Genomic DNA, 25,789 nt, shown 5'->3' with positions numbered 1-25,789 from the left:
GCTCTTTAATTTCCCCAAGCCTCCTCCACAGGAATTTCACGAAGACGAAGAGATACATAACTGTCAAGCCCTTTGCTTTTTATATCCCTTTTACATGTAGCCAAAAAATTAAAACCACCTCACAGTAACATTATACACAGGAAAATGCCGTATTTTCTTATCTTTTATTGTCGATGTTTTAACATTTTTACTAATCACACAGATACTTTTTTTTTCTGCTTTTTGACAAAACATAGATCTATGAGATTTTAGAAAAGTGTCTCAGTAAAGTTAGTATAACATTTTGAATGTGTTAACTCGCTACAAGGAAACTTAACAAATTCATACAAATGCCTCCTTCTCCATTCCGCTCTCCTCTTTCACAGAGAGCCCTCCAATCTGTCTGAATTGTTACATTGCTAACAAGGCCTTGGCTGGTTAAATGTTCGATTGAGAGTTTTTAGTTAGCACGGTGATGTTTTTGTTTTTCTATAAATGTCAAATACAGACTTCATTCTATGTAGTCTAACTGGGTATACAGAATTCTGGGTCTACTTTACTTTTAAGTCTCACAGCACAAACATTAAAATGTAGCATCGCTTTAAAGATCTGTACTGATTATGCAAATGACTCGTTTAACTGTGTCTGATAAGGTCACAGTATTTTAATGAGAAAACATGGCCTCCCCTGTTGCAGTGGGTTCTGATACACTTTAGGTGAGAACTGACAGCTGCCGACTTATAGATTTATTTTTCATCAACTTTAACATTTTTCCCTCTATGTCCTTCATGTGTTGGTTTGCTTTACTTGGCATCAAACCCTGTGCCTAATCATCAAGTGGATGGGTACAGAGTGGGCGAGACAAGCGTGAGAATGTGCGGTGCTTCATTAAAGTACGGAGGACAGAGGGGCTCAGGCCATTTCTCAACCCCTCAGTTACATGGTTTGCTCCAGTACAAATTTGTCTGAGAGGAGAGAAGGTACAATAATTCCCCAACCTCACTCCTGCATCAAGACTAGTATGCATGCATGCTGCAAGACAGATTGTGACTAAAGGGACTATTTTAAAATCCAAAGCTATGAAACCTATTTGTTGGACTTGGTAAGTAGGGCCATTGCATGCCTGCACATACAGTGGCTGGGACTCTATGCGCAAGATCTGCACCTGACCAAGCCAGCCAAAATCCCAGCATGCAATGGGCTCCTGAAATCTCACCCCTACCTGAGGAGATTTTGGCGGTTGATGACCGCTGGAGTAGGCAGTCAGTTTTATTCAGTGATGCAGGTCCTGGGAAGCCAAACGCACCAATACATTATACCCTATACCCATGCAGGTATCAGCAAGTGAACTCAGTAGCTTTTCTGAAAAGAACACATGGAGTTGGCAGGGGAAAGTAGGGGTTAGGTAGGGGAAGAACTTAAAGGAGAGATAATAGGAGGTAGGCTTGATCAAAACACATCTTGTACATTGCATGAAATCGTCAAACAATTAAAAAAAATAACATTTTTAAATGGCAAAGAACCTAATGCATGAAGTTCTTAGAGGAGACCAGCAGATGGCAAAATACCGCGGCAACAGAGCACATCGTCACACCTACTGCTTCTTCCAGACCTGATGGGTCTTTAAAAAAAACTACATACAGACAAAATTTAGTCTTTATTGGCAAAAATATAACTAAGTCAATGTTTTTATTAGGCTATAAAGTAAACAGATTGTTTTCATTTTTATTTTTAAAATGTATATGCTTAGACCATTTTTTTCTCCCTAACTCCAGAGTACCCTGAAGATAAAGATAGTTTTCCTGAGACTCTAACTCTCTTGGTGGGGAACTCTCTCTCTCAGAAGCCCCTGCCCAAACGCTTGCTTTCACAGCTTCACATTGTTCTGTCTTGCAGCATGTGTGTGCCCTTCTCATTGTTCTCAGTAGATGGCTCACCCTCCGTCAGGGTCCTTTTGTATTAGGTGACCCCATAGTTTCCATGCAAGACAGCACTAGACTCAAGAGATAAGGGATGTCCTTCTGTCTCAAACCCAAGACTCCCAACCCCCAGATAAATCCATTTAGGTGTGAGATCAGTAGCATTGCTAGAGACAGTGAATACAGTGAGAGACACTCTAGAGGCCATGGATAGAAGGACACCAGGTGCAATGTATTTGGTCCCCAGGCAACACACATAAGAAGTAGAAGAAAAGCCAGAAAGCTCTGGAAGTCTATAACCCATACTGTTTACAACAGTCATCTCCGCATGAGGACTCTAGATGGGTTCAATTCCTTTTCATTCGTAGTAATCTGACTTTCCTAATATTTTTTTCCCTGCAATATATGAGCTATTAATTGTGTGACCAAAACGTAATGAAAATTTTTTAGAATTGCTGTAATATTAAGTTCCCTTGGTCTGGGCAAAAATCCTATTCCTAGGATGTGGAATGTGCCGCTGCAGCTGCATGGACGCTGTGTCAGATAACTTCATGACGATTTTAAATTGGGAGTAAGAATCAGGTTTCCTGGGGTTTCCGTTCACATCTTTCTCTTCCTGGGTATCACCCGTGACATGCTTGGACAAGAGATTTTATTTCTCTTAATATTGAAACTTCTCCCATTGCTTACTTCTGTCTGGCCTGTATCAAGTTCTTATCAACTTCATTATTTTGCTTAACTTGTGGTTTCTGAGATATTTGACATGTGGAAATAATTTTTTTTTAATTTGCTTTAGTTTCTTTTCTCCCAAGGAGTTTAATGTAATACTGGTCATAAACTACATTTTGCAAAATAATTCCCCACTTAAGTGTTGCTCTCCTTTGCTTCTTAAGAATTAAAGACTTAAATTCAACCCATTTCTTAAGCATTGCAAGGGCTTTATCCCCTTCCCCCAATTGCCATGGCTTGGGGGGAGGGGGATTATCCTCTTTTAAAAGTGACTCCATATATAATAAAAGGTAAACTGACCCCTTCACACAGCCTTGCCCATTTCACGCCACTTTGTCAAGTCTATTTTGTGAAATCATTGTTAGCTCCCACTGTGTCCCTCTGGGAAAGCTATTTCCGTGGTTACTAACAATTCCTAGGCCATTGCTTCAGCAGGACTAGCCTTGAATTTGCAGTAACTCTGAGAACTGGGCGGATTCTAACACATCTGTTTTACCAGTCAGCTCTTCCTCTCCCCAGAAGAAAATCTCAGAAACCACTTGACCAGGCTCAGGTTATCTGAGAATTTTCATATTTTATGGTCCCTGCTGCAGTTTTATGAGTATATATATTTTTTTTCAAAAAGAAACTTTTCCAAATGGTCTCAGTTTCCTATCCAAGGGACGTTAGCAAATGTGCAAGCATCTCCTGTTTAACTAGATACAGCCAACACAAAAACAAATACCAGCAACCCCAAATCTATATCCTGAACTTTCAGTATATTGATCCCCAATAGGGCATGCCCTCAGCTTCTAATTGAAACCTTTTTCATAATCGTTGTCATTTGACACATTTAGTCTGTCAAGTCATGAGATGTCTTTATGGCCGTATAATAAACCCAAGAGAACAACTTCTCTGACTGGGGCCATCTGCAATGATCACAAGGCTAGCTTACAAAACACTGACAGTCTTTACGGTAATAGGATACATATGGCAGCCCACAATTATGTGTAGCTGCATTCAATTAGTGTTGTACAATCACACAGTTTTATTGCTTAGTTAAAGCAGGGAGAGCACTACATGTTGGGTAATTTGCACTAATCCCCGTCTTTTTAATAGCCCCTCGGTGTTTAAAATGTGGGGGAACAGCTATGGTATTTAAGGGGCCTGGGATGAACGTTAAATTATACCTCATGTTGCGAACTCCTTGACTGACAATTAATGTGCTCCCACTAAACGTGTGGGTCATGTTTTATAGAGGCTTTAACATACAGTAGTGGCAAAACGCTCTCCCTCGACCAGAACCTGGCTCAGTGAGTTAGGGTGTCAGGGTCTGTACTTGCAGCCTGCTAACACCCTACCCAAACATAACCTCATAATCCATTCTGAGATTTGCCGATTCTTTAATAAGTTTGTATTTTATTTTTGTGCAACTTTAACATTCTGCTTTTAAGTATGTGTGTTCAGACAAGCCATGGGGACCAGAAGAGGGTGTCAGTTCCCTGGGAACTGGAGTTACAAGTTGTGAGCCACAAGATACATACGTGTGCTAGGAACTGAACTTGGGTCCTCTGGAAAAACAGAAAGTGCTTTTAATGACTGAGCCATTTCTCCAACCCTGGGGTTTAGTATCTCAAATGAGAATTTGTGAGCAACCTTCATGCTTTCTGATTTTTAGTTAAAACCTTGGTTCCACGTGAATTTAGAACTGCCCTGGGAAGAAAGAGTGTGTAGAGATAGTTTTGGAAATGTATGTTGTACACACATGCACCACAAACAAACAAACAAAACGCAAAGTTCTGATTACATATGCACGTGGTCTCACTGGCGCACAGGCCTGTCCACAACATCTGCAATGGGAGATGAGGGTGAATGTCCCATGGTTAACACCAGCACTCCTGATGAGCCCCATTTGTGAGAGGGCTCAGTATGCCATGTAAGAAAGGGGCGCTCCCATTGGAAGAGAACACTGGTGTATCCCCTTCCTTCCACCACAGTGTTGACAGAGAAAAGCCCCAAAGTAGTCTTGTTTCCTGCCCTGCCCGACAATAAGTTAAACAGAATTCCATCTAGAGGCCTGGTCATATATTCGCTCACCTGCAAAAACGTTCTGTTGAAACGTTTGCACAGGACCAGTGTCTTGAACGGTTTTCAATTACATGGATGTGGCCTTTGTCTATAAGCTCTTTTGTATATGACTGCCTTCATACAACTTGAGTCTCTTTCTACTCATGGAAATTCTATTAAACCATTTTTAAAGACTGAAAAAAGTTAGGGAGGGTGTTGCACATATATGTGACTAAAGAAGTAAAAAAAGGAATACACAATTATAGCTTCAAAATATTTAACTGCTATTTTGGGAAGTGTTATTAATATTTTAAAGGATGCCTTAATTATTTTGTGTAGTGTTTTGTATTTTGTATTTTTTTTTTTTGTCTATTGCCTATTGGCCTTTTGCCATGCTGGGGGTTGAACCCTGGTCCTTACATTTTCCTTACCTTGGACAATATTATTCATCCACATTAAATATAATTTATATGTGGCTAGGCAGAATTCCTATTAAAATGGCAATCATTAGTAACTCCCTTCTCGTGAGGAAGTTATAGGGTCATATTTAGAACCACAAGAGGCCTCTGGTGACTGGGCACTCTAACATCTGGTTTTGTCAAACTTTTGAATAACGTTAGGTGATACAGATACTGTGTTTAGGGGTGGGAAGCTTCCTGTATAAATGGGGTTGGATATATCAAAATCTGCTCAGCCTCACAAAGTACACATCGTGAATGCTCAGACCCCACAGAACATCAAAGCAAGAAGGCATTTTGCAATTTAGAAAAGTTATTGATACCAAAGAGGAATTCAGGGGGTAAACAGCTCTGGTCTATATGGGAAGTGAACTAGACAGCCAATCTCGACATTCCCATCTCGAATTTCCTTTCATGAAAAACATTTGCTTATTGTTTGCATGACCAGAACGGCGGGCACAATACAGTTTAAGCTGGCTTGAGAGCATTTAGTCTGAGAATACTACAGTGTTTCACAGCTAGTGCCTCAAAGTGCTAACTTCACCTTGCACAGTTGCTTCATTAAGTAGAGAAGATAGTGTCCACCCCAGAGGACAACTGGACACATGGCTGCTTTTGCCCTGGCAGTCCCACTGCAAGGCTAAGACTTTGGATGCCTACCCAAGGGCAACCCAAACTTGATCAGGATCCAGAACCCTAGAGACAAAGAGTCCACAATATGAGTGTGCACAGATGTAGACAAATCATTTCCACGCAGGAAAAAAAAAACAAAAACAAAAAACAAGACAAACAAACAAAAAAAAACAGTCTCTCTATCAAAGTAGATCTGCCTCTGCCAAAACAGTCAGCTCAATTGGTCATTGCTGATGCTGCAGTGGAGCTAGCCAAACATCTGCCCAGATGCTTCAGTGGGATGCAAAAGCAGAAAGATGTAGCATGCACACAGTACTGATGCTCCTGATACTTGGAGATGCGTCTTGCTGTGCAAGAGGCCCATTCAGTTTCAGCAAGTTACGATGATCGCAGACTGATAACAGGGGCCATGCAAGCCTCAACTTGATGGGTAAACTATTTTGATGAATGTGGAAAACTTGACTATTTCTTTGGAGGATCTCTTGAAATCTGGAAACAAGGTTGTATTGTGACTGTCTTCAGCTTGCTGATTTCAGGAGAAAGCATCTTCTGCCTGCCCTTTTGTCCTTTGAAATCAATGAAGTTGTTTGGGCTGCTTTTCAGAGCATATCCTCCTGGGTTGGTCTCGGGCTAGCATTAATGGAGCTTACATATTTGCCTAAGGGTCATGAGAACGCTTGTTTGGCTTGTTGGTAGGAAGACTGGAGACTCACTGCCTTAATAAGGAAAGCTGACCGAGTGCTAACGCTACACCCAATAAACCTTTCCAAATTGCCACAGGTGACATGAAATATGAACATGCTTTTCAATTATTAATAGGAATATAAATAGATCTCGTTGGAAATGCAGGGCACTAAAAATAAAGGATTTTAATATCCGCGTGAATGTTGTGTTCTATTACTGAAGGGTGGCATGCTTAAATAGTCTCACATGTGGAAATGAAGTAACTATTTTCATGACTGGTAGATTCGAAGCTTTCTGAGCTGCCTTTTGTGGAAAACATCAAATACAGATAATCAAAGGGAGAAATGCCAGCACTATGTTATTTCAGAGTTTGGTCTTCATGTGTATTTTTAATGGACTTGTTATACAAACCACCATGAAGCCCTTCACTTCCCAAGTATAATAAATATGACCCCACATTCCCATTTCCATTTGTTCTATATTTAGTTTGTGTGTGTGCGCGTGCGTTTGTTACTTCATTTACATCAAACATAAACTGCAGTGCTCTTGACTTTATGACACTTAGCTTTGTAACTTTCCCTTCAGGTGTATGAGCACCAGGATGGCAGTAAATCACTCAAGTTGGGTGACTTTGGCCTGGCCACAATTGTCGACGGCCCCCTGTACACAGTCTGTGGCACCCCAACATATGTGGCTCCAGAAATCATTGCAGAGACTGGGTGAGTGTTCCCCCATACTTTAGAGCTTGCAAAAGAATACAAGTCATTAAAGAACTGTCCCACTTGGACAGAATGAGCTCTCTCTCTCTCTCTCTCTCTCTCTCTCTCTCTCTCTCTCTCTCTCTCTCTCTCTCTCCACCACCCCCCTCTCTCACTTGTTCAGCAAATTTCCTTTGTCTTCCCAATGCCAATGACTGCCATTTTGTTTAAAGCTTACATTTGGTCTCTGCTAAAGGGCTAAAGGTAAAACAGCTATTAACCATAAAATTTCTAATAAATGTCCAGATAAGTGGACAAACATACAGCAATAGTAATTAAATCACTTTTAAATATAAAAGAACTGGATACCGTTGTATCCTGTAATAAAGTCATCTTGGTCATTTTTCTCACCTAGCTCTATGTCCTGACCCTATTTTAGTCATCTTAGAGAGCTCCTACTCCTCTAAGGAAAACAAATGTCCTGAGCCTCTGGATATTTGCTGGTGCAGAATGAAATGAATGGGGTTGGAAGGGGAGTGAGCTGTCGTGCAGGCGCTGGGAAGAGAACCTGGAGACCTCTGCAAAGCAGCCAGAGCTTTCAGTATCAGTTTGCTTTGTTTCCCTTTTGCAGATAATAACATGTATGTGATGTCACTTTCACTTAACTTTTAACTTAAGTTAAAGTACGTGATGTTCCCCCTCCCCCTTCTTACCCCCAGACTGTCTCATTCCTCCATCCCCTCTGTAATTCATGGCCTCTATTTTGTTATTATTACACACACACATAATATACATAATATACATACACAACCTCTGATGGGTCAGTTTATTGTTGCTTGTATGTATATGATTTCAGGGACGCCCATTTGCTATTGGATAACCAAAGGATACTCATTCCTTGGAAAGACCAGTTCTCTTTTCTCAGATTTCAGTATTTCTTATTTGCCTATGGCTCTTTGTCTAGAGCTGGGGCCACATACGATTTGTCTCTTCCTCATTACCCAGGTCTTGTGTAAGTAGCCATATTGTTGAGGGATCATGGGTGAAGCTTCCTGATCAAACTCTAGGAGACTCACATAGCAGATTTCCTAGACCTCTGGCTCTTACAATTTCTCTTCTCCCCCTTTTCATGGTGTTATGGGAGCTTTGGATGCATGGTTTGTATAAGAATCCATTAGGTCGGCTTATCCCATGATCTGTTGTTCTGTTCATTTTGGCTGGTTGTGGTTTTCTGCAATGGTCTCTGTTTCCTTTGCAAGGAGAAGTGTCTTTGATGAGAGGTAGACATAAGGACAAGTAATTAGAATGCAGTTAGGAATTGTTCTGATTTAGTTAAGTGGCAGTAATGGGTTCTCTCCTAGAGACATGGCCTCACTAGCCCTGGGTAGCTGGCATGATTTCCATCCTGTTGATCAGGCCTTAAATCCAATTAAAGAGCTGTTGGTTACCACTAAGATGGGTGTGCTACTGCTGCACCCTTAGGCTCTCTGGACAAGTGGATCATTGCTGTGCTTCACAGCCAGGTAGCGCTGTTGGTTGCTTCCCTCCCTTGGCAGCTTGTAGAGCATACTCTCCAACCATTAAAGCACTCTTTGTTAGGGAAAATGAGTCTTAGTCTAGTTGTCAGATGTTTTAAAAGTTTGTTTGGTCTCTTTGGACTTGCAGCAGAAGTCATGCATTTTAGCTGCATAATTTGTCCTGGCTGACTTTGCTAACTCCAACATCACTTTTTTTTTCCAGATATGGCCTCAAGGTGGACATCTGGGCAGCTGGCGTGATCACTTATATCCTGCTGTGTGGCTTCCCTCCGTTCCGTGGGTATGGGCAGCAATGTTTTATTGGGCACCAACAAATCAGGTCTCTATTCTCTGAGTGATCTATCTGCCTTTCTCACACAACGGAGCCTGCAACAGCAGGCAACACAAGAGCCCCACTTGGGATTCCCATTCCTTTTTCCCGTGATGTTTGCTAATTGACAAACTTTCCATAAATCTTCCTCACGTGGGTTTTAACCTCATTCTTTGTTAATTTACCAAAACAGTTTCATACTCTCATTTTCAGTGGCTTAAAAAAACAGTACCCTGTGCATTTTAAAGGTCCAAGAGCGCTTTGGTGCACGAGGATGGCAGGGGTGGCTAAGCAGGCACTCACCCACGCTTCTCTTGTTCGTCTGCACAGAAGTGGGGATGAGCAGGAGGTGCTTTTCGACCAGATCTTGATGGGCCAAGTGGACTTTCCATCTCCATACTGGGACAATGTGTCAGACTCTGCTAAGGTAAGGGTCTACCGCTGCCCTGTCCCTTGGAGCCGGGTGCCTTAATGGAAGTGTTGCCTCTAATTGGAGTATAATATACGAAGAGACTAATATTAAGAGTGTGACATCGGGACACAGGCAGGTACAATTACTGGCTTCCCAAGATTTCACAGACATAAGGGCTCAATCATTCAAACAGGACAAACTGCTTGTCCTGGAGTCTCCACCCTTTTGCCAGTCGTTAGCATCTCCGGTTTTTACACGGGATCATTGTTTGCTTACAGGGGTTTTGATTGAATGTCACCCTCTCAGTGAAGCCACTTCTGGCCACTTTTTTTCAACTGCAGCCCTTAACTTTTACCTGGCTCACCTAATCCTTTTCACCTTGTCCCCCTGGCCTTGTCCTTCTCCTCTACTTTTCTGTGTTATGTACAACGTGTGCTCTTAGTATCAACAAACAAACAAGCAAACAATCAAACCAGATCGCACACCCTCATGTCCCTCCTTCATATCACATAACTGTCCATCTATATCCATATACCTAAATAAACATATGTAGGTAGGAAATCAAGTCTTGCTTATGCAATTAATTTCCAAACTCTCCCACTAGAATGCAAATTCTCTGAGGGCTAGAATTTTTGTCCATTTTTACAAATCTTTTTTATACAAATGTGCGTTTGCCTGGAATTGGACTTGTGGTTGCTGGGAACTGAACCCAGGTCCTCTGCAAGAGCAGCCCATGCTCTTAACCACTGAGCCATCTCTCCAAGTCACTGACTTCTGCCCACTTAGTTGCCATGTCATCAATTCCCACATCGTGTGATGTACTGGGTACATCAGTACACATCCAGTGGTCCAATGCGTTCAGTAAATGAGCAGTGTATAAATAAGTGAATTAAGTGACTGATTAATCAGAGGGAGGAGAGCTCAGCCTCAGTCTCTCTTGCAATGACCAAAACGGACGCCATGGAGAGGCCATTGGTCAAGTCCAACCTTAGAGGAAGCCTAGGACTCAGAGGCAGGAGGAATGGCGCTTGTGCTTCTCCATCCTGAGAAACCAAGATCAGCTTCTGTATGGATAGTGGGCAGCGTTGCACAGCAGATGAGCTAAAGAACAGCGTGGACCTGGACATGAAAGTTGAACAAAGTGGTAACTTTGTACACATACATCATATTTTTTAAAAGTATCTCTGCATCTAAAAATGAATAATTTTAGCTGGCATGGTTAGTAGACCTGGGGTGAGCTGGGGGCAGATATTTTCATCTCCAAATTTCAGATGTTGATAGATTGAACTGTCCTAATTTGAAAACTTCCAAAGCCAAGTGCAATAAAATCTGAAATTTGAGTGTCAACACATGTCATCCTTAATAGAAAATTCTGCACCTGTGACAGATTGGAGTCAAATACAGGCATGCTAAAAATACCATGGACAGGTATTTTCAGGCTATTTACATAAGGTGCATATGAAACAGTTCAATTTTGTGTTTTGATTTATGTTCCATCCTCAAGATACCGTTATGTGCCCGAAAATACTGAAAAATTGAAACAAAGATCCAAACCCAAAAGGCATTTTGAGAAAGAGATGGTTAGCCTGACTCAAGGTGCTGACTTAAAATTCTTGAAAATTCAGTGTTGAAAACTTGGTCACTTTCTGGTCATTCGGTGCATATGCCTTCTCTCTCTCTCTCTCTCTCTCTCTCTCTCTCTCTCTCTCTCTCTTTCCTTGGACTTTCAATTAAAACTCCTCTCCTTAGACATTAGCTCTGTGTACTTAAAATGATGCTTGCTGGACACAGGCCTCTCATCTTCTTCCACCATGCCCCCTTGGACTTAGGGAAATATCAGTGACAGATTGGATTGACAAGCAAAGGCGTTCTCATGTATAAATATACACTCACTATATAGTTCAAGCTGGCTCAGTCTAGACTACTCCTAGCTCAGACTTCTGAATGCAGGGATCCAGATATATAGCAACACCCCAACATAGCCCTTCAAGAATACACTCAACTCTTCCAGCCAGTACTCCATAGACTGAGAGAGCGACAAGACCAACTCTAAGTCCTGTATAGAATCCAGAAAAAAGGCATCACACACATGTGCACGCGTGCACACACAAACACTACACACACACACACACACACACACACACACACACTCATCGTACAGGTTAGGAAATGATTGAGGAAAGTAAAGGCAGACCTACCTCAGCAGGCATCCCACGTGAACAAAGGGGATCGTATAATATTTATGTATCCCCATTTGTAATCCAAAGTGGACAGATGTACAACAAACTTATTGCTCCACCCGAAACTGTGTCTCCAGAAAATATTTTTCCTACTTTACTAAGTAGCTTTTGGCAATCCCCCCTCCATTCTTTTTCTTTAATCCTGAATTCGCTGCCTGGAAATTGCGGCGAGGCTCCATTTATCCTTTAGTCTGTCAAAGAAGAATCTTAACGTGTTTTTTGAAATATTTTATTTATTTTTATTTCATATGTATGGTTTGTCTGCGTGCAAGCATAAACATCTGATGTGTGCAGTGCTTATAGAGGTCAGAAGAGGGCATCAGGATTTGTAAGCCATCCTGTGGTTGCTGGGAACTGAACCCTGGGTCCTTTGGATGCACAGCCAGTTCTCTTAACCATTGAACCATCTCTCCAGCTCCGAATTCATTATTTATTTTTAATGTGACTTCTAAGCAACTAAAGAATCTGACTTTATGGGTGTGGTGGCACACTCCTTTAATCCCAGCACTCTGGAGGCAGAGGCAGGCGGATTTCTGAGTTTGAGGCCAGCCTGGTCTACAAAGTGAATTCCAGGACAGCCAGGGCTACACAGAGAAACCCTGTCTCGAAAAAAAAACACAAACAAACAAACAAACAAACAAACAAACAAACAAAGTATCTGGCTTTAAACTAAAACATTCTAGTAAAAAGCTGGAACACTTATTATTTAACATGAGTAATTTCTTTGCATCTAGAAGTATTTTGTGAAATTTACTTAACTATTTAGCAATATAAATATATCAAATAATTTTTCTAACCTGCATAAAAATATATCAAGTAGATACCAATATAAACAAGAAGTATATTTGTGTTCCAAATTTGAAGGTGTGATCCAGCTAGTGATGGGTAAGTAGAGTGACGTGATTTAGGTTGTGAAATTTCCCTAATGCTTTGACACACTTAGATAGCAAGCCTGAATTAGCCAATCCCCAGCTTCTCCCTCTGAGCTTGGATAAAAAAATATAAACGGAGTCTAATGTTTCCCTCACAGGAGCTCATCAACATGATGCTGTTGGTTAATGTGGACCAGAGATTTTCAGCCGTGCAGGTCCTTGAGCATCCCTGGGTTAATGTAAGTGAACTTCTTTCCTGTATTCACTGCCAACATTCCTTTAAAAATATATCTGCAGATGTCCTGATGGTACTGCCTCTTTCTTGAAGTGTTGTGTTTGGCTTGGTTCCCCTCTCTAAGTGTGCCAGGTCAGTTACAAACTCACCCATGTGTTCCATGAAGGCTTCTGATATGTCCATCTTACTCGCTTCCTGAAGAACTGCCTTCCAACTGGGAGGCAGACATGGCTGTGGTCCTGATCCTCCTGCCTCACAACGACTTTCTGTGGTAAGACAGCGCAGATATTCTCAGTCAGTCTCGATACCAGAATACAAGTAGCCCAAGGTTCTCTGCTCGCATCTGAGAGCTCGTCTCAGCACTGCTCAATCTCGAGAATGCTCACACACCTAGGGTCCCTCTGATTTTCAAAGTCCCTCTGATTTTTCGAGGCTCTGTGTTCCAAAGCTCTTGAACAGTGCTTATAGTAGCCTTTTAAGGGTCTGATGGTACTTTAGCAGTGGGACTGTCCTCGAGAACAACCACAAATTTTTAACCTCGTATCTCTCTCCCAATGATTAGTAAGACCATCCTGGTAAGTCCTAATGATTAGTATTCATGAAGGGCACAAGTTCAAGACTCTGTAGCACTGTTTAAGCATCCTGTGTATATTAACCCATCATGTCCGTCATCACCACTTGGTGATTTTCTAACCCAGTTACCATGGCGTCCCCAATCATAAATGGGGAAGCTCCATAAATAAGCTGGATGTTTCTTAGCTCCAACATTGAAAACAGATACCAATTTGTTCATAGAAACAGGCATGATGCTAACAGAATCATTTGGTCACAAACACAGATTCTGCCAACCTCCTTACGGCCAGATGCAGCTCTAGGTTGAAGGCCACAAAACATTCCCATTGCTTTCTCTGATGTGTCACCTAGGTGACATGCCACTTCCTTCTAAAATAGTTACAGAGAACAAAGGCTTGATGGGAAATACACGCAGCAGGTGAGGTGGTCGTGCATGCTCGTACACACTTGAGATCTCACATATGCTGGAGCAGTTGATAGTCATGGGCCAACAGTCCAGTACTTCCCATGTCTGGATGTAATTGTTCATACTCTGTGATAATGTTATCTTTATAGAACAGGAGAATTTGAGTGAATGTAAGCATGTAAGGATCCGAGCCAAGGTTTCTTCTAGGCCTTTTCATGTATCAAAGTCTCCAAAATATTTTGCAGATGTGAAGGTGCTCAACTCCTCAGACCCAAAACAGTGAGGCAGGGCAGCTCCCACTCGCAAATCCTCAATCCTCACACTCACAAACCCGAGCTACACTAACCTTTGTGCTTGCATCAGGATGCTAAACCAAACTTATTTCTTCCTACCAAGCAGGAAGGATGCGACGGCATCTTACTTGAGCCTGGTCACAAGCCTGCAAGATAGTGTTGTTGTTATGTGACCTGATACACAAATGAGAAGACTGAGCCCATGTTATATGATTTTTCCCAATGTAGCCCCACTTGGAGTTGAGACAGAATTAATAGCTAAGCATCCCACACTTAAAACTCAAAGTCTGGAAAGTTCAGTATATCATGCTGTGTCTGCCCTCGCCATGTAATAACTGAAAACACAGGGAATATAGCAGAGGAGTGCCATATGGCACTGACCTCATAGTAATGTTACCTCAGGTCGTTTAGACCAGACAGGCGTGTGAGAGGGAAGAGCTACAGGGCGGCTACAGGCTGTCTTGATGGTAGTAATTGATTTAGAATGATCTTTGTGGATTCATTTAATACCCTGATGCACCCATGATGCACCCAACTTACCAAATTATGTGGAAGACTTAGAAAAACTGACCTTGCTGACTACAGAGACTCAACAGTAAGATTCGAAGCATTACCTTCTAAAGGAAGGAGGTTTCAGATGACAGGAGTCCTTTTAGATACCTAAACATGTTTTCACTGTCTCTCAGACGTGCCCTCCAAGAACTTCGTCTAACCCAACCAAACAGCTTTAGGCAGTGAGCAGGGCCGGGCCAGAAGATGGAGAAGCCTCTATGGAGAAGGCTGGAGAGCTCAGTCCCTCAGATGGGTCAGCGGTGGCAGACCGTGGGTATGGCCCACAAAATAACCTTCCTTGTGAATGGGTCTGATTCTATGAGGGACTCGAGACACTGCTGGAAACAAGAGTCCTTACATTCTGATTCCAAAGCACACACTAATAATAGTCCTAACCCTTCCAGGTAGATGCACAAAATCAAGACACCACTGGCTTTATCCTCTGCAGGAGGCAAAAAGCCCACTGCAGCACAGGCGGTCCCCTCAGCCACCGGGCTCACAGTTTCACACAAGCCCTGTGTCTGACCAGTCCCTTCCTCAGTTCTGAACCTCTGGACATCTGGGTTTCTGCTTCATTTCAATTTTTTTCTCTAAGATTCTGAAAACACATAAAACCTTTTTAAAGGCAAATATGACATCTAGATATAAAATAAGACACACTATCCCTCTATGCCATTCAAGTAAACTTGACATTCTAATGGGGCAAAATGCATATGGGTTTTAGAGAAACCTTTTTAAAGTTTGGTGTAAAAAAAAAAATCGGCTTCACACTGAAATTATCTTTATAGGACAACTTAGTCAGAAGCTACTTGTTTTCTTTGCTTCCAAACAATAAATTTTAACAGTGAGCTTTGGTAACCAGTGCTTAGCCTTGTTAAGGTCAACACACAAAAGACCAAGCCATCAAAATAAATGAATTAGGGATTTAAAGGGATATAAATTTAACAAGACATTTTGGATTTGGCAATCAGATTATATCTGGCCACCACGGAAAGTCTCTCCCCGAGGGGGCTAAAAGTAATAATAGTTATGTAAACCCTTTGGATGTCTGCAGAAAACATTTCCTGTGCTCTCATTAGTCTCGATTTTCTGTATTGCTTATGTGATGACCTTCCACCTGGCTCACTTGGAATTGAAAAGGCAATTTCTAATGAAACAGAAACTAGAGCAAAAGGGCAGTTTATATGTATGTGTGTGTGTGTGTATATATATGTCACATATTTTAACCTTCATCCTGGAGTGTCCTTTAAGCAAGTTCATGTTTATTTTTTTTTAATACAACCTAGATGCCAGCACTACCTTGCTCCTTAGTTTCTTGGGCCTGGAAAGTGTCATGGGTGATGGATGGCTTATCACGGGGATCCACTGAGCCACAGGGACAAAGGCATCCTTGATATAAAACCTCTTGTGAGAAAGGAATGAAGGGAGCCTCGTCCACCCTGGTGACTTCAGGCAAATTTGTTCCTCTTCCCAAATCTCTTTTCTGCCAGAGAAAATAGATTGAGAGGAAATAAAATCACTCTGTCTACTCTTCTGGAGTCTAGGAAGAGAAGGTTTGGAACTGACGGTCTGAAGTCCAGCCCTTAGGTACTTAGTTATTTTTACTGGATATGGTCTAGGTAGACCCAACAACTAAGTCATCTGTTGTCACGCAATGGTAAAATGAAAAGGATGGTATGTGTTGGTACATGGGTAGCCCCAAGCTCCTGAATGATTCCATTTATATGCCACAAGCTCCTTCTCAGTGATGTGTGTATTAGCAGCCCGGTGGATGCTGGCTTTGAAACAGCTGCAAAACGCCAACAGGAACTGTCACGGCCAAGTTCATCACCTCCTTGGACCCTCTATGACAGAGCCGCAGGACTCTCAGGCAGGCTTCCTATGTGACTAACAGGAATAGCTGATAACATGTCGTGATCAGTTTAGGGATATGGAGCAGTCCCTTTCACTGAAATGAGGCTTTATTGACAAGTGGTGCACCTTGGGGGAAAGTTCAGACGACCAGAGACTTCCAAAGCAAAAATCTCTTATTTGTAACTAGGATCTAATGAGTCCTATGTTTAAATTTTGCATTGCTTTCTTTGTCTTGTTGTTGTCTAATTTGCTAAGCCACCTTAGTCCATGCCATTTACCAAGCACTCTTGGGCGCTGTAATTTTCTTAATTTACATTCTTCATTATTTTCTTGAGTTTAGTGATGAAGAAACAAAGACAGAGAGACGTCAAAGCATGAAGCTCCATGGAGCCTGATGCAGGGTCTGATGACTGGCCATGCCTGTAGGCACCCATTGCTCTGTCACGGCCACTATGGAGGCCTTTCACAGCTCCCTGGTGATAGCACCAGACCAGCTTCCAGTCTGGACTCTAATGAAAGGACTGGCTTAAATAAGATAAGCTAGTGCTAGCACCAAGTGGAGACTTCTTGTTTCTTCCTTAGCCTTTAAATTTAGTATTGCTTCCATTATCGTACCTAATTATTCCTTTAGAAAGGTAGTGCTGAGACAAGGTGCTCTAAAAACAAAAAGAACACGAGAAAGAAGGAAAAAGAAGTCTAGATGATATCTTAGGAAAGCCCAGGAGGACTAATAGGATTCCACCCTAGGCACACAGCAGTACAGATGCACTCCCCCTATGGTGCTGGTAGAATGGGTGATAAGAAGTAAGCTCCAGCGACATTGTAATTAAATGGGGAATAACTTATCTATATTCATAAATTACAAATGATGGCATGAAACTTCACTTCCACTTGGGCGTTTTCTGTTCTTACACCAAGTGTGGTGAGAATCTCATACTCAGAGGATGCTGAATGCTGGAAGTCCTGGGGTCACGTGGGGCTGGGGACATTGACAAGAACAGTGGGCAATGTGCCGGGAGGTGAAATGCATCGGTTCTTAAAGATCACGCTAATGAACCTGGGATTGTTTTACGTTAAATCAGAATATCCTCATAGTAAACTATGCAAGGCTTCGCTGCTTCTCATAAATCTACAGATATTTTTAATAATAGAGTCTGGCAATAAATGGACTGGAAACCAGATCTCTGACTCAAACCCAAAAGCCATGGGGAAGGCAGTTTTCTAACGCATGACCCTGACAAGCTTCCCCAAGGAAAGAGTGACTTCACATCCGAGCCCCCACCCCCTCCCCGCAGCTCTTCCTCCGCAACCCTGAGAGAATGCCGACCAGGAGGTTAGCTCTCCTGCAGACAGCTGGGAGAGTTCATTTTCCATTTTGCAAACTAATTTTGTTCTTGTCAGTTGCAATGTTCTGCCAAGTGGTGGATGGGAGTTTCTAAATCAAAAACCACTAGCCTTAAACCACAACCAGCCTGAGTCAAACTTCAGAAATGATTCCCAAACCAGAGGGTATGGTAATAATACTACAGCTATTTGTAAAATACTGCCAGGTTTGTCACATCTAGAAAATTCATAGCACATTTTTTGGCACATAATCTATTCTAAGTAATAGTGATAAAGATGTATATATAAAAATGCATGTTTTTTAGTGAGTTCTATTTATTGCATTGATGCAAAGCAGTAAGTTAGCTAACTCCTACCATCAATCTATATGGCTCAGGTACATACCAGAGGCCTGGAAATCTGCTTCTTTGTGTCTTGTAATCCTGTTATACTCAAGGCCTTCAAAAATTTTTATCAAGAAATGAGACAAACCTGTTGTCTGCAGTGTGTGTGTGTGTGTGTGTGTGTGTGTGTGTGTGTGTGTGTGAGAGAGAGAGAGAGAGAGACAGAGACAGAGACAGAGACAGAGACAGAGACATACAGAGAATGTGTGGGAATCTGTGTGTGGAAGTGTGGTGTGTGAATGTGTGGTGTGTGAATGTGCGATGTATGACTATGTGTGTGACTGTGTGTTTGTGTGCATGGTGTATGACTACGTGAGCGTGTGTAAGTCCGAGTGTTTGCTATATGACTATGTGTGAGTATGTGAGTGTGGTGTATGTGTTTGTGTATGTCTGTATGTCGGTATGAGTATGTAGTTTGCATGAAGATGTGTGTGAGAGAATGGATGTGTGTGTGGTGTGAGTGTGTATGTGCCTCCTGTAGCTGAGAGACTTTATTCATTGAAGAAATGTGCTAAGATCTACGAGATCCAGATTGTCCCTGACAACCTGTGAGAATCTGGTGCCTGTCGCTGCCTCCACGTGAACTAATATGATAGTCCCAGTGAAGCTCAAACCTTCACTGAAATTTAAGGCTGGAAGCCCAAATCTCCAGCATCAGAAAAAGAGTCACTAGGCGATCTGCCCAGAGATGAGAACCAGCACCAGCCTGGAGAGTGATAAAGGAGTGCTTTCCTCAAGTCCCTGCCTGGAGGTGGGGGTGGGAGGTGGGGGGTCCTCATGAAGGAAAACCGGCAAAGCTGCTGGTAGCCCAGGGCATGGGCTGGATCTGTCTAGAGTCACATGATGGATGCATTTATTGAATCACTTTGGTCTTTCTTGTACTTAAACTATTAAACACAACCCATGCCCGTGGGATCCGCACTGTCGGCAAGGCCCAGCTTCCATTTCATGCAGGGTCAGCCAAGTCCTTCTGGCTCTATCCAGTGTGTCCTTCGATCCTGGAGCCCTGGCCCTAATAGGCGAATATCCCATGCCATAGGTGAAGGGATGCCCATTCTCCACTTAACATAGAAGTTTCTAATGATGCCCTAAAAGACCATTCCCCTGATGTGCTCACCACCCCTCTTATTGACCTCAAAACTCCTCCTCGGGCTTGCTTTTGGCCTGCCCAAGTATCCTCTGGTTTCTTCTGCCCCTAAGTGAACTCACATTTTACCTCACTACTATGTGACTTTCATCTTGGAAAATGCAACTCATTGGATATTTGCAGTAAACTAACTTGGCATCTAGGTACAAAGGACCCCATGCAAAGGATGTCCTCTATTGATGGAGTGTGGTCTGGTAGAAAGAAGACTCCAGACATGGCTCAGTGTTGACTTAACCCTGAGCAAATGATGTCCCCACTATGAGCCTCAGTGTGTTCATCTTCAGACGGCACTGATAATGCCTATAGTCTGGGGATAAAGGAAATCAAGTCTGTGTTGTCAGCCTAGAGCCACTGGTAATTAACCCTTCCTTTACCGTCCTCTGCCTGCCTTTTCCTGGTAACCAAACCCCCTACATCTCAACCGTGTGCATTCTGCCCTTGTCTCAGCTTTCCTGAGAGAACAATATTGTCCTTATTTGGAAGTTCCTCTTACCTTCTACCTTCTACCTTCCACCCATGTTCCTTCCCTCTGTCTGCCTCCTCTCCTTTCTCCTCTAGCTTATACTACGACTACAAGTTTCTTTGGCCTAAATTTGCTTCCTCAACATAGTTTCTCAACCTGTCTCATAGTGGAAAGGTCATTATCAAATGCTTTGCCTGAGGTGGCCTGGAACTGTAGCAAGACACAGGTAGCATATATGCACACTATTACAAGAAATGTGACAGAACCTCACTAAACGTCATGTGTGAGAGCGGTCCCTTTAATTCAAGAAGAAAGAAGCTCCAGTTAGGCCAGAGACATGATGCTAATATTGGTAAGACTTTCCATTTCATTCCATGCCTTGTGAGATGTGTAAAGAATTTCTCAAAAATTCTAACCTAGGCTCCAAGGATGATTCACTGCCTTACATTTCAGCCACCATTTTCATAATACAGTGTTGGAAGTGGCATTTATCCACACCACTGAATTTGTTTAAGGTAAAACGTGTTTAAGAGTCCAGGCCACGTATTTGTTAACATCATCCAACCACATTGTAGAGTCAAAAAACTAGAAAGTGAACTACCGAGATATCCGAGTGGGAGGCAGCTCAGTGCTCACACGTCTTACACTACACCAGTCTCATGAAGAGCATGGCTGGGGGCTAGAGATTTGACTCAGTGGTTCAGACCACGTTCCCCTCTTGCAGAATGCCTGCGTTTATTTCCCTGCTATCACACTGCAGCTAACAACCATCTATAACTCCAGTTCCAGGGAACTCTGACACCCTCTTCTGGCCTCCACAGGCTCTGCACACATTCGGTGCACATAGGTACACACAGATAAAAGACCCACACACATAAAATAAAAATACACCTTTAACAAACGGGAGGCACTGCTCTTTTGTATTTTGAGACTATGCTCCTACATGCTTTGGATAAGGTTCTTCTATTTTCTCTTTCCTACGCCACTATCCTTCTGAATAAATTCTTATCTAGAGATAACCCAAGTGACTCATTGACTTGGCAGGCAATAGCTTACCACTTGGACACACTGTACACCAAAATAACACCTTCTCTCCTTCCTGCATGCTGTCTTAAAGACCAGCTCAGATACATTCCCTATGAGCAATTTTCTAAGCCTGTTCACAGTGAGGCCATATAATCTCATTCCTCTCTACCACGTTGGGATTTCCCATCCAGCCTTGGAGCTAGTTGCCTTGTGACCATACTTCCTTATCTTGTTGATTTGTTCCCTGTTTTGTCACAGCATGCATTTCTCCCCGCTCCACCCCTCCATTAGCACACAGGCTTCAAGCAGACAGAGGTCATTCCTCTCTCCCACAGCCTGGCATCCCCAACATAGCTCTCAACCTAGTAGGGATTTCACCCATCCCTCTTTCTGCCACTTCCCCAAGAATTCTGCCATTTCAGCATTTATTTCTGGCTCATGCCATAAAATGGGATCACCTTTCCCTCTGCAGTGTTGGAAACTCTTCCTCCAGATTTGGTCCCAATTAAAAATAGACATATTCGTTAATTCCTTCTTCCGGCCATTAATGTTCATTGTAACATGAATGCCTACTGTGCATAGGTCAAGAGAACCAAGTGCTTGCATTAACAATTACAGAATACTTGGAAAGGTGATACAGCACAGTAATAATGAATAGGAGAATACATAGATAATAGATAGGTCATAGATAGATATACTATGGTGGACTAATAAGATAGCTTGATGCCAGAAAACACAAGATAAAAGATACTGGAGACCTAATGAAAAGCCATGGATTATGCTTAAGTGGGGGAAATGTCTTACAACAGATCATTTGGACTTAGGTCTTCGGGAAAATGAGGGTCCAGAGTCTCAAAGAACCAGATCCATGCATATTTCTACTTGGTATCATTTCCTACACTAACCAGTAAAACCTTGGTCCTATCTGGACATGTAGTGAATATCCACTAGATAAATGAATGACAGATGCTGAAAGGGGGAGCAGACCCCATGTGGAGACAGTGGTTCACGCAGAAAGCATGCATGTCATGCTTGGAGAACAGCGGGGGAGATAGCAGGGGACAAAGGGGGACAGTGGGTTTCTTTTTCTGGACAGAAACAAGAAATGATGTGTAAAGTAAGGAGGGGAAAGAAAAAATAACACCAGGGAATGAAAGCAGACATCTTCTCAGGTTTGGGTTTTTCCAGATAATAAGACACACCCTATTGTCTGTCCATTCATCTACTGATATAATTATGTATTAACTGTGTGGTATGTGCTCAGGTACTGTGCTAAGACCCAAGGATCCAATGGGGAGTAAAGCACAGTGTCCGCTTTCAAAGGTCACGCAGCCTTTTGCCAGTCATGAACTAGTAAGTGGTGAGGCATACTTACATCCCTGGCCTCCGTTCCCAAGACAGCAGAAGTTTTAGCTGAAAGGAGCTTTAACATGGACTGTGTCATAATGGCAGAGTCATAATTGCAGATGATCTGAAGGCAGTAAAGAGGATTTAAAACTTAGGGAAGAACTTTTTGCCCAGAGGGTTGTCTGGGATTTTAGAATGGCCAATTAAGCAGCTGGTGTGTGTGTGTGGGGGGGGGGGTAGTTTATTTATGACCATGCATGAAACCAGGTCTGCTGGTCTCCTTAGCTTTGGATCTAAATCATGGACTAGGAGGAAGAGGAAGGCATGCTGACTTTTGGGGATTTGGGATTGGCCATATTATCTTTTCCTTAAACGTATGTCCACAGAGCCAAGGTTGAAAATAGATTTTATTAGTAACCTGAAGAGTTTATGTTTGGAGACAAACCTCCAAGGGTTTGATGGTACAGGGTCAGCAATTAAAATGCAGACAGAAAAAGGAAGGTAGTGAATGGGGTGGGGGGAGGGGTTGCCGTTGATGACAGCTTCCTGAGGAAAATCTTGGTTGATTGGTCTCTGACCTCTTCCAATTCTAAGATCCCGACCTGATTCAGAGATTCTGACCTCACTTCCCAGGATCTCACTTTCACCTCTTTTTTCTTTCTTTCTCACCCTTTTTATCCTCTAGGATGACGGTCTCCCAGAAAATGAGCATCAGCTGTCAGTAGCTGGCAAGATCAAGAAGCATTTCAACACAGGTCCCAAGCCGAGCAGCACTGCAGCAGGAGTTTCTGTAATAGCAGTAAGCATCTGAAATATCCACCTCTAACTTTTAAAAGCAGCCCTCCCCCTCGAGACAGGCATTCTCGGGAGATTCTTCCCAGAGACAGCCTAGTGGGTCATTTCTTCAGACAGCAGTGGAGGGTGTGTGTGTGAGGGTTGTTTCCCTGGGTGCCTCATTATCCAATACCTCCAGGGTATCTAGCAGCATATATTAATTTCATGATTTATTATTTTAAAGAAAAAAAAAACCCTCTCTCCCCAAACTGGACTCTATGCCAGTGTAAACTTCTTGACTCCCAGGTAAAGCGTCCACCGTCCTTTTGCTAGAACTTGGAAGGACACGTAGCAGAGGGAGGCTGTGGAGCAATGTAGACATGTACGCCAAATCTAGAGGAAAGCCAAAACAGAACAGAAAGCAAACACTGATTTTCAGAGAGAGAGCGAATCGCAGGAACGCCCAGCGAAGTCACAAGGTTTTGCTCCTTAGAAATTCGTTTAGTTGACAACGTTTATCATTTACCATTTTATTTGATGAGGGTGCCCTGAATTTTTTTTCCTGCTCTACACAGGCAGGCATACACTATGCGTAATCTGATACCTTCTCTAACAGAGATTAAATTGGTCTGAGAAACACTAAAACCTCAAACTTCCTGGTGTTAAATTCTAGAGTGCACATATATCAACGTCTCACGTAACTTGAGTTTTGAACAATTTCCTCTTTAGCCAGAGTATGTATGCCTTAGCAGCACACTCAGTGTGAGACCCACTTGGGCTGTTTCCCTTTTTCTCAACAAAGAACTTGAGGCAGAATGATAAGGGGATCCTGGGAGAGCATTCATGCTGCGGACAGCCGTGCTGCTCCGCTCATGCACAGTGTGCAATTGGTCAATCCTTGATACCAGTGTCTCGGTGTTCTGATTTTCTTCCTGGTTTTGATCTCGCTAGAGTGCCAAAGCTAAGACTCACGTAAGGGACCACTTTGACAGTTATGAAGCAGGTCTCCATCAGTAACTGTCTGGCAGGGGCTTCCTCACTTTGCAAGAGGCACGGAGTCGTGCTTGCTCTTGCTGTTGGAATCTCACAGTCCTCCAGGGACCTTTTTCAGTACATTGTGGGTGATGACACAAGGGTAAACTGATGGTTATCCATAGAATGTAAACTCTTTGGGATGTTCCTCAGCAATGCTGAGGTTTTACACACTCATGTTGTTCTCTTAGCCTCTCTTTATCTCTTTCCAAAACTCAGTGGGGAAAAATATCAACTGTCCTCCATGTTTTCCAGGATGTCGGCATTCTTTGTTATCAGCTAACATTCACCACAAATTTTTGCAAGCCTCTATCTCTCGGGAAAATACAGCTAAAACAAAGTTCTATTTTCTTAGGTCTGGATATTCCAAAAGATTTAGCCTCAGTTGGCCACCATTTTGGAATGAGTGGTCAACACCAAATGCCCACAAAAAGGAATGTTTCTCTGCTCCTGTTTGGAGCTCATGGCTGCTACAGAGAATGTTTTTCCCACCTGGGCCATTTTTTCCCCCATAATTTCATTTTAATTGGTCTTTGGTTAGGTTTGCTTTAGCTGTTCAGTAACGGTTTGTTTAAAGTGTTCTGAGAGTCCTGTAATGACTATGGACAGAGACTTCTGTGTGATTTTCCAGTTAGCACAGGATACATCTTTGAGGGCAAATCTTATTTTAATTAGACACTGATAAATTCTGAAACCAAATATTTACAAATTTCTTTTAACATCAACAAAACATCTCAACAGAATATCAATGGTCATTGATAGGTTTTCTAAGCATCAGGACTTTACCATTTTGAATGCAATCGTTTTCCTTTTGTTTTTGTTTGTTTTGCTCCTGGCCCTGTACACTCTACTGGCCTAGAACTCACTATGTAGTCCCTGCTGGCTTCATTCAAACTTGAAGCAACCTTTCTGTCTCAGTCTCCTGCGTGTGGGTCACTGTGCCCAGCATGAATGCTGTTTTGGATACAGAGGTCTCAGTTTGTCTCTGACATTATTTTCCACGGCAGTCAAACCCCCCCTGTAACTCTGAATTGCACATGAGTTCAGTGAGTCTTTAAGTCGCTTTAGGCATTACACAGCACTTCGGTATAATCTTATGTTAACCCCTGTCATTCAAATCTCAAGTATGAAAAATATCAATGTCAAAAGAAAGGGGCTGCAATGCCCCTTCTCCAGGATGCGTTTCCCACACCAGCATCTCTGCTTTCTATGAGGATCCCTGGGAAGCTTCCAGGCGTGGAGCGGAGCTGGGAATTAGAAGTTGACCAATATGACTGCCTTGCTTTCAGTTTTCAGAATCACACTGGCAAATTCCATAAACTTGTTTCTGATCCTAAGTATAAAGACTATTAGTAGCAGTTTTATCCCAAGGAAAAAAAACCCTATCATTAAATTATCTTCCCTTCCAAACTCTTGAGTATAACTACAAAGCAATACTCTTTTGTGAGACAGGACTTTAGTGGAAGGTGAAATAAATACCTTTTAGGAATGATATAGTCTACAGAGGCCACTTGACAATTTAATAATACTGGTTTTATTCCCCCATGATAAGAATGTCTTCAACAAATATAACATGGTGACTATTTCTGTTTGATAAATTAAAGTAAAAAATAAATTTCCTTCAAGCAGATTTTTCCCCCCTGAGCAAATATATGTTTCTGGGAGGCTGAGGCTATGAAATTGACTTTAAATTGTCTTTATCTTACATAGTTTTTTTTTTTAATTATGTGCACTCCTGGAATTTTTTTAAAATTAGATTGGAGTATCAGTTTGTAGATTTTTTTTTCCTTTTCCTTTTCTGGAAACAAATAGGTATGCCACTGGTCTCTATGTGGGATTTGT

The 25,789-nt window shown here is 42.3% G+C and overlaps 1 protein-coding gene across 4 annotated transcripts in view; it reads left to right on the top strand.

The window, feature by feature from the left end:
- Dclk1 (doublecortin like kinase 1) overlaps window positions 1-25,789 on the top strand; it is a 309,605-nt gene that overhangs the window by 264,602 nt on the left and 19,214 nt on the right. For all 4 annotated transcript variants that reach the window (XM_021157493.3, XM_029475006.2, XM_021157495.3 and 1 more), the window contains exons 12-16: window positions 7,034-7,167; window positions 8,887-8,964; window positions 9,325-9,421; window positions 12,677-12,757; window positions 22,827-22,940. In XM_021157493.3, coding sequence (XP_021013152.1) covers window positions 7,034-7,167; window positions 8,887-8,964; window positions 9,325-9,421; window positions 12,677-12,757; window positions 22,827-22,940 — 504 coding nt within the window. The remainder of the gene's footprint in view (window positions 1-7,033; window positions 7,168-8,886; window positions 8,965-9,324; window positions 9,422-12,676; window positions 12,758-22,826; window positions 22,941-25,789) is intronic.

The sequence above is a fragment of the Mus caroli genome, unplaced genomic scaffold (genome assembly GCF_978045245.1).
Source record: "Mus caroli unplaced genomic scaffold, Mus_caroli_1 scaffold_3, whole genome shotgun sequence".
In the NCBI taxonomy this organism is placed as follows: domain Eukaryota; kingdom Metazoa; phylum Chordata; class Mammalia; order Rodentia; family Muridae; genus Mus; species Mus caroli.
The sequence above is the reverse complement of the archived record's forward strand: the minus strand, read 5'-3'. Positions and strand labels throughout refer to the sequence as shown.